Source organism: Triticum dicoccoides, chromosome 4B (genome assembly GCF_002162155.2).
Source record: "Triticum dicoccoides isolate Atlit2015 ecotype Zavitan chromosome 4B, WEW_v2.0, whole genome shotgun sequence".
NCBI classification, from domain to species: Eukaryota; Viridiplantae; Streptophyta; class Magnoliopsida; order Poales; family Poaceae; genus Triticum; species Triticum dicoccoides.
In genome coordinates, this window is record NC_041387.1 from 632,047,815 (window position 1) to 632,056,603 (window position 8,789).

The 8,789-nt window shown below is 43.2% G+C and overlaps 1 protein-coding gene across 1 annotated transcript; it reads left to right on the forward strand.

Annotated features, from left to right (window-relative positions):
- The first annotated feature begins 444 nt into the window (after window positions 1-444).
- On the forward strand, window positions 445-7,995 carry LOC119291908 (ATP phosphoribosyltransferase, chloroplastic-like). Its single transcript, XM_037570714.1, has 11 exons — window positions 445-844; window positions 941-1,000; window positions 3,664-3,777; window positions 3,927-3,992; window positions 4,067-4,174; window positions 4,264-4,347; window positions 4,873-4,974; window positions 5,086-5,199; window positions 5,279-5,359; window positions 5,951-6,070; window positions 7,511-7,995. The coding sequence occupies exons 1-11, from the start codon at window positions 569-571 to the stop codon at window positions 7,604-7,606; spliced, it is 1,221 nt and encodes a 406-aa protein (XP_037426611.1). The 5' UTR covers window positions 445-568; the 3' UTR covers window positions 7,607-7,995.
- Window positions 7,996-8,789: the final 794 nt, after the last annotated feature.

The following is an 8,789-nucleotide window of genomic DNA, read 5'->3' on the forward strand; positions in this document are numbered from 1 at the left end:
TTAGCGTTTCCGCCCTGCCATGTAGGTGTTCAATTGCTACTCGACCAGATCATGGCCAGGCCAGAAACGACAGGCGGTTTGGCATTTCTATGTGGGTTAGAAGCGCAACAAGCCATGGTGTTGCTGAAAATGGTCAGATCGTGTTCAAAATTTCGAAGAAGGTTATTTTGCTCTAAAATTTTCTAACAAGGTAAAAAAGTGATTTTGGCCCTTTTTTAATACGAAATAATCTTTGTTTTTTTGAGAAAACAATACGAAATAACCAATAAAAAAGAACATTAACCATGAAATTCTGGGCCGGCCCATTCCATCTTGATCCCGAACCGCTCGCGAATATCCATCCATCATCCGTGTCGTGACGGAACGGACGGCCATCCTGCCGCGCGTCCTCGCTCACCGCCAAGCCCCACCGCACCACTCCCGTCCAAAACCCCACCCCACCTACCTACCCACTCCCTTCCCTCTCGCCGCCGCAGCCGCAGCCCGACGCTTCGCCGCAGCCAGAGGCCATTCTGCACTCCCCACTCCGCCCCGGAGAGCAGGCCTCGACCCCGAGAGGGATACCGGAATGTCGGCGATGATGGGGGCGCGGCTGGACCTGGCGCCCTTCCTCCTCTCCCCGTCGCCCTCGCCGCCCTCCTCCGCCCTCCGCCTCCGGACCTCCCCGCCCTCTCCGGCGGCGGCGGCGAGGACCCGCTTGCTCGCCCCGAGGGCTGCCGCCGCGGCGACCGCCGTCTCCGCCAAGCCGGCGGCGGCCGCGCCGCTGTCCGCCGACCGCTCCGTCGTCCGCCTCGGGCTCCCCAGCAAGGGCCGCATGGCCGAGCTAACCCTAAGCCTCCTCAAGGTCCCGTCCCCGTGCCCAGTCTCTCGCTTCCATTTCTGGGACTGAATTTTGTGATGGTTTTTGCTGATTTTGTTGCTGTGGTGGTGTTTGGTGCAGAGTTGCCAGTTGTCGGTGAGGCAGCTCAACCCGCGGCAATACACCGCCGACATCCCACAGGTGAGTTCTCATCTCCGTCTCCTCGGCATCACTGTGTACCGTATCTAGGCATGAGAAGTGTTTTGTTGCTGTGAGCAGGGACTGAATCAGTAAGTCTTCAGGCCCTGATTGGCTCATTGATAGGACGGCACAGTTTAGAGACACCGTGGTTTGACAGTTTATTGGATTTGTTTAACGTATCATTGCTCGTATGCAGCGTCTCTTTCATGCTTAAACACTGTACCTCGGCATGTCCTGCATTTGTTTCATCTACAATTGACATTAGCATGGGGCTTAATACCACAATACAAACATTCTCTATTTGGGCATATCAATGAGGTGGCCTTCTAATTTTCTGATTATTTTAAAATAGTTAGAGGAGCATCGGTTTATTGCATCAGCCAAGATGTGATACATCAGAAGATTTGTTCCATATCTGATTTTTTTTTCCCAACAGTTCTGTCAAGATGATCCATCGATTGTCCATAATATTGCAGAATAATAATATGTGTCCCGTCTTTGACATAATAAATAATAAATTGGAAGATGTTCAGAGATTTAGACCAACTGGAACATTAACAATCTAAAATATTTATTAGGTTTGCTGTGCTGTGTTGCTTTGTGTTGTAGTTTCACTACAACAACAACAACCAAGCCTTTAGTCCCAAACAAGTTGGGGTAGGCTAGAGGTGAAACCCATAAGATCTCGCGACCAACTCATGGCTCTGGCACATGGATAGCAAGCTTCCACGCACCCCTGTCCATAGCTAGTTCTCTGGTGATACTCCAATCCTTCAGGTCTCTCTTAACGGACTCCTCCCATGTCAAATTTGGTCTACCCCGGCCTCTCTTGACATTCTCCGCCCGCTTTAGCCGCCCGCTATGCACTGGAGCTTCTGGAGGCCTGCGCTGAATATGCCCAAACCCCATCTCAAACGATGTTGGACAAGCTTCTCTTCAATTTGTGCTACCCCAACTCTATCTCGTATATCATCATTCCGGACTCTATCATTCCTCGTGTGGCCACACATACATCTCAACATACGCATCTCCGCCACACCTAATTGTTGAACATGTCGCCTTTTAGTCGGCCAACACTCAGCGCCATACAACATTGCGGGTCGAACAACCGTCCTATAGAACTTGCCTTTTAGCTTTTGTGTCACTCTCTTGTCATAGAGAATGCCAGAAGCTTGGCGCCACTTCATCCATCCGGCTTTTATTCGATGGTTCACATCTTCATCAATACCCCCATCCTCCCGTAGCATTGACCCCAAATATCGAAAGGTGTTCTTCTGAGGTACCACCTGCCCCTCAAGGCTAACCTCCTCCTCCTCACACCTAATAGTACTGAAACCGCACATCATGTACTCAATTTTAGTTCTACTAAGCCTAAACCCTTTCGATTCCAAGGTTTGTCTCCATAACTCTAACTTCCCATTTACCCCCTTCCGACTATCGTCAACTAGCACCACATCATCCGCAAAGAGCATACACCATGGGATATCTCCTTGTATATCCCTTGTTACCTCATCCATCACCAAGGCAAAAAGATAAGGGCTCAAAGCTGACCCCTGATGTAGTCCTATCTTAATCGGGAAGTCATCAGTGTCGACATCACTTGTTCGAACACTTGTCACAACATTATCGTACATGTCCTTGATGAGGGTAATGTACTTGGCTGGGACTTTGTGTTTCTCCAAGGCTCACCACATGACATTTCTCGGTATCTTATCATAGGCCTTCTCCAAGTCAATGAACACCATATGCAAGTCCTTCTTTTGCTCCCTGTATCTCTCCATAAGTTGTCGTACCAAGAAAATGTCTTCCATGGTCGATCTCCCAGGCATGAAACCAAACTGATTTTTGGTCATACTTGTCATTCTTCTTAAGCGGTGCTCAATGACTCTCTTCTTAAACTGTAGTTTCACTGTATAGAAAAAAAATCCTTACTGGTTCATGTAAAACTTACCCTTCCGATTAACTATTTTGCATCAGCAAAGCTCTGCAAAGAGAACTTATGCAACCAGTTATTCATAGAGTCAACAAAATTAAACCTGTAAATCTAATTTGTTGGGTAATGGGTATTCGTCAGCTGTTCATACAGTCAGGTTTGAAGTTTGTTCAAAACAACATCCAACCCATAAATCTAATTTGTTGGGTAATTGGTATTTGTCTGTTATTCATACAGTTAGGTTTGGAGTTTGTTCAAAACAACTAGTTTGTTGGGTAATGCGTATTTGGTTGCACCATTGCCATGTACTCCCTCCGTCCCAAAATAAGTGTCTCAACTTATTTTGGGATGGAGGGAGTAGATAATCTGATAAAATCAGGGAAGCAAAAATAAGAATGTCGAACCTGCATCTTCATGTCTGTTGAGTATCTGAAAATTTCAGTGTGGGATATTGAGCCTTTTTTTTGTATGACCTATTTGTGTTTACAAATTACAATATAACTTCCAGCGATTCCCTGCTAATCCTGTTCTGTCGCATGGTGGGCAGCTAAAATCTATAAGTGTTTATGCATACACTTTCATGCCTAGAAATAGTGTTACATTCGCTGTGTCTGTAAAATCTGCCTATATCTAATTAATCTACAGAAATACGTGTGGTGGTTTGAAGTACTGTGAAACAGAGGGAGTAATAGATGGTTATGGTAAAGTTCTAATACACTTTTGTATGCAGGTTCCAAATTTGGAGGTTTGGTTTCAGAGGCCCACTGATATTGTTCGTAAACTATGTTCAGGGGATCTTGATCTTGGTATTGTGGGTTATGACATAATCAGTGAATACGCGCAGGTAAAATTTTGAGGAATAATGTTAAATCTTTTGGCCCAGTGTATGGCTACCTTTAGTTTTAGAAGTTTCTGCTGGACTAAGATCTACTGATTGATTGTTTTCAGTTCCTTTGATATATGCTGATATACATTTAAGATTTTTTATGACAGGGCAATGATGATCTAGTTATTATTCATGATGCTCTCGATTTCGGACATTGTCGCCTGTCCCTTGCGGTATGGTATATCCAAGTACATTTATTACTAACAGCCTAACTATACTCATATAAAAAAACCATTTCTATGATCAGGTGCCAAAGGAAGGTATTTTTGATAGCATCAATACTCTGGAGGATTTGTTAAATATGCCTCAATGGACTGAAGAAAGACCCATGCGTGTCGTTACAGGATTTGGTTATGTATGGTCATGAATAAACTTTAATTTGTTAGTCCGCTCCCCTCATGGAAACTGGTTTGTTGATCATTGATTTTTTTGATTTTATTGCAGGTAGGTGCAAAGTTTTTGAAAGAAAAGGGTTTCAAACATGTTTCATTTTTAGCTGGTGATGGTGCTCTCGAGTCATATCCTGCTGTGAGATTGCTATCTTTAATTTAATTCATTTTTTTAAATTAAATTTCAGTCTGCTTCAATGTGATTGCCTCTCCTCCCTTTGCATTTGATTATTTCATGTATTTATTTCAAAATAAATTGGATGGCAGAACGTTGTGGGTTGTCCATTTCAGTCCACCACTACTCTATAGATCTCAAGAGAACTCAAGGACCAACTTAGAACATGCCGGTCACTTTTTTCTCTACCAATTATGCTATTGCACAGTACTATTTGTAAGGCTGTACTTTTTTCCTTTCTTATTCCTTTGTTAAGTATGATAGCAGTATTACACGAAGCTTTATGAGTATACTGCATATGACCGGATGTGAATTGTGGAGATCCAAGCCTTGATTCATACGTGGCAATGAAAAATGTAGTCGTCTTTGCCACTGTGGTATATTGGCATAGTTGTCTCGATATTGATTTGCTAATTTCTGAATTGGGGCACAATCTATTGAGTCTATTAAGGGTAATATACTATATTAACTCCTTTTTTCTCTATGAAGATGGGTATGGCTGACGCTATTGTGGATCTCGTGAGTAGTGGAACGACTTTGCGTGAGAATAATTTGAAGGAAATTGATGGTGGAATCATTTTGGAAAGCCAGGTACTCTCGCACACAGGCGCGGGCTCGCAAAGGACAGATAATTCCAAGTGATGTTCAATTTTTCAAAGTGAAAACCTGTGCTCACTTTGTTATGTGTCCAATACTACACAGGCAACACTTGTAGCAAGTAAGAAATCTCTGAACAGGCGTGAAGGTGTGTTAGAGATTTCACATGAAATGCTTGAAAGATTAGAGGCTCACCTCACAGCGTCTGGCAAGATAATGGTAAATATTTACATCTTTGATGTCACATTATTACACCCAGTTGATTGATTAACTTAGATACCTTCAATTATCATATAAGGTAACAGCAAATATGAGGGGCAATAGTGCAGAAGAAGTGGCAGAGAGAGTTCTCAGCCAAACATCATTATGTGGATTACAGGTATCATCATAATTTATAAGTACTTCAGTAGCAAAGAACATTTCTATTTTGGAAAACTAGCCATGAACCCCACACATTTGTGCAGGTAGATGGTAGAATTTTAGCTTTATATTTCAAACAGAGTTCTATTCTACTATATGAACATACAGTGCAGTATCCATAACTGAAAATATAATTAAATTCGCTCTACAAATGTAGCACCTCTATCTGCGTCTTATTAGTTTGCATGATTATAGCCTGTGCCCACGAAATAAACGATGCAGATGTTTGATCACAAAATTTCTACCCCTTTGAAGCGAAAGTGGATGTGTAACATCTATCATTTCTGTTGGGGTCCATAATATCTCTCATTTAATGTGTTAACATTGTGACATCTGTAGCATCCATTGACTGGGCCAAATTCCAATTGTAGTCTTGTAGCCTTGTAGCCTTTTAGGTCCCTTCAGTTAAACTAATAATGCATTACTAACTCACTAATAGGTTTGCTCTTGATTGCTAATCCACACTGCAATATTGTTAAATATGGTGATATGAACCTTATATTTTGAACTCAAACTTATGATTCCATTTGGTCCATCTTTATGTGAACAGGGCCCAACTATAAGTCCAGTGTATTGCACACTTGATGGCAAGGTTGCCGTGGACTACTATGCTATTAATGTTGTAGTTCCCCAAAAGTCGCTTTACAAGTCTATTCAACAACTGAGATCTGTAAGTTGTCTGCCTCGTGCTTTTCTATGGAAACATTTGCCTCCTCTTATCAGTTTCCTGTTGGCAGCAATTTATTCTTAGGACAATAATTTAATGCCGTGTTTGAGGCAGGCAGTTATTCTCAACTAAGTAAAATATCTTAGTAATTAACAAAATGGGTTTGCCATGTTGCACCTTGAGTGTTAGTATTCAAATCTTACTGAGTAAGCTCCATTCAGCAGATATAACTTATAAGTGTGGAACTATTAGCAGTGTCAAATCCTGGAGGGAACCCGTTCATTACAACCAGGACCAGGAACCAGAAATCCTGGCCGGTGCTGGGAGAATAAATCCTGATATGTAAATTAAAAATTCTGAATTCAGTCAGTGAACTATACATCTGGCCCAGAGCCAGTTAGGAAGTGGTCCAAGTAAAAAAATGTTCTAATTTGACAAATCAAACTGGAATCGGAAGGTTTTAGGCTTATAGTAGAACTAAACCGAGTACATGAGGTGCAGTTGTAGTACTAGTAGGCACGAGGAGGAGGTTAGCCTTGATGGGCAGGTGGTACCTCAGAAGGACACCTTTCGATATTTGGGGTCAATGCTGTAGAAGGATGGTGATATCGATGAAGATTTGAGCCATTGAATGAAGGCCGGATGGATGAAGTGGTGCCAAGCTTCTGGTGTTCTCTGTGACAAGAGAGTTCTACAAAAGCTAAAAGGCAGGTTCTATCGGGCGGCGATTTGACCTGCAGTGTTGTATGGTGCTGAGTGTTGGCCGACCAAAAGGCGACATGTTCAACAGTTAGTGTAGCGGAGATGCGCATGTTGAGATGGATGTGTGGCCACGCAAGGAAAGATGTCCGGAATGATAATATATGGGATAGAGTTGGGGTAGCACCGATTGAAGAGAAGCTTGTCCAACATTGTTTGCGATGGTTTGGGCATATTCAACGCATGCCTCCAGAAGCTCCGGTGCATAGTGGATGGCTAAAGCGTGCTGATAATGTCAAGAGAGGTCGGGTTAGACCAAAATTGACATGGGAGGAGTCCGAAAAGAGAGATCTGAAGGACTGGAGTATCACCAAAGATCTAGCCATGGACGGGGGTGCGTGGAAGCTGGCTATCCACGTGCCGGATCCATGAGTTGGTTGCGAGATCTTATGCGTTTGAGCTCTAGCCTAGCCCAACTTGTTTGGGACTAAAGGCTTTTTGTTGTTGTTGACAAATCAAACTGTCCAGTAGATACCCAATGGTGCAGGCTATGATTGATGGTCCACAGTTTGTGAAGCAGGATTTGGAACATTCCACAATAGGACAACTTGATGATAGAGCTCATAATAGAACTTGTTTCTAGAACACACATATGGTATTGGTACTTAGCATACAGTATGGTTCTTTATGTAATGACATATACATCTAATACTTGTATGTGCTCCTGTGAACTTGGAATTGCAGATTGGTGGCAGCGGCGTCTTGGTGTCGAAACTGACCTACATATTTGACGAGGAGACTCCTAGGTGGCGCAAGCTTCTGTCGGAGCTGGGAATGTGAGGCTTCCTGCAAGGTCGGCCATGCTCTCTCCTCTAGAATGGACCGTCTCAGTGTGAGCATCTGAACTTATGCTCGCTGTAGTGTGTACATCATACACAGAAGCGACCCGAGTTTGAAAAAAACGTATGCAAAGTGAACTCCCATGTGGACTGCCTGAGGAGATTTCGATATCTAGCGCCGGATATTGTGCTCAGCTAACGTATTCCCTGGACAGGCAGTGGTTGGTTTATCCCTTTTATGTACCCACCAGTTGATAGAGTTGGGGGTCCTGGATGTTGGGTGTATGTTGTTTGTGTGTGCCGGATCTTGCACCTTTTGTTGGTGCGGCCCTGAATAATTGGGGCTACCTGATATGATGATAATAATGAATCCCATTGTGGTTTGGTCTCCGTGACGTGTCGAGTCTATTCAGATTCCCATCTGAAATGCTCGTGCCTCGCTGTTCTCATCCCATTCGGAATTGCTCGTCACATCCATGTCTGTCTGTCTCTTCTCTGTATATCTCTTCCGTGCCATCTCTGAGAAATGGTTCGTAGTGATCCTGTTGGAGAATAGTTCTGTATCTCATCCACGTCGAATCGTGATCTTGAAAAGAAAAACTAAATCCATGCCAACATCTGGGATTTCCAAAGTCAGTGCCTGCTCATATTTTTGTCAAATTACTGCCCACGGTTTGTTTGAACTGCATTGGTATTTTGTAGGAAAGACTTTTTTTTCTTCTAAAGATGCAATATATTTGCCACGTTAATTAAATAAGTAGTAGAAGTTTAACAATGGGTACTAGTGTGAAGGTCAAAACAAAATGCCGAATTTCCAGACGTAAAATTACTTCCTCTATCCCCATACTATAAGACGTTTTTGCAAGCTAAGCATAGCTTGCAGAAATATATTGTAGGACGGGGGCATTACATTGGAAGAACAAGTGTGCTGCCGTCTCCGGAGTTCTGTTGCACAAAGGGCAAACTCCAGAGTTTGGCTATCCATGCCCGGCAGCCGATCCGCCGCCCAAACTCGTTTTTGAGCAAGTTTGAGTTCCGTTTCTAAACGGGGCATATATTTTTTGGACACCTTAAAAAAAGTCAAACTCCCAAACAGATCACACTCATCGGTCCTTCGACATCCAACGGCCATCGTGTGTGCATTGTTCTTCGTCTTCTCTTTCTTCTATTTCCACCTGTGACAG

What these genes read in the sequence shown, in the direction of transcription:
- LOC119291908 (XM_037570714.1), top strand. Translation starts at nt 569, where the DNA reads ATGTCGGCGATGATGGGGGCGCGGCTGGACCTGGCGCCCTTCCTCCTC. An exon ending in TCGTTACAGGATTTGGTTAT is followed by an intron (nt 4,175 to 4,263) that starts GTATGGTCATGA and finishes ATTTTATTGCAG; the next exon opens with GTAGGTGCAAAGTTTTTGAA. An exon ending in CTATTCAACAACTGAGATCT is followed by an intron (nt 6,071 to 7,510) that starts GTAAGTTGTCTG and finishes TTGGAATTGCAG; the next exon opens with ATTGGTGGCAGCGGCGTCTT.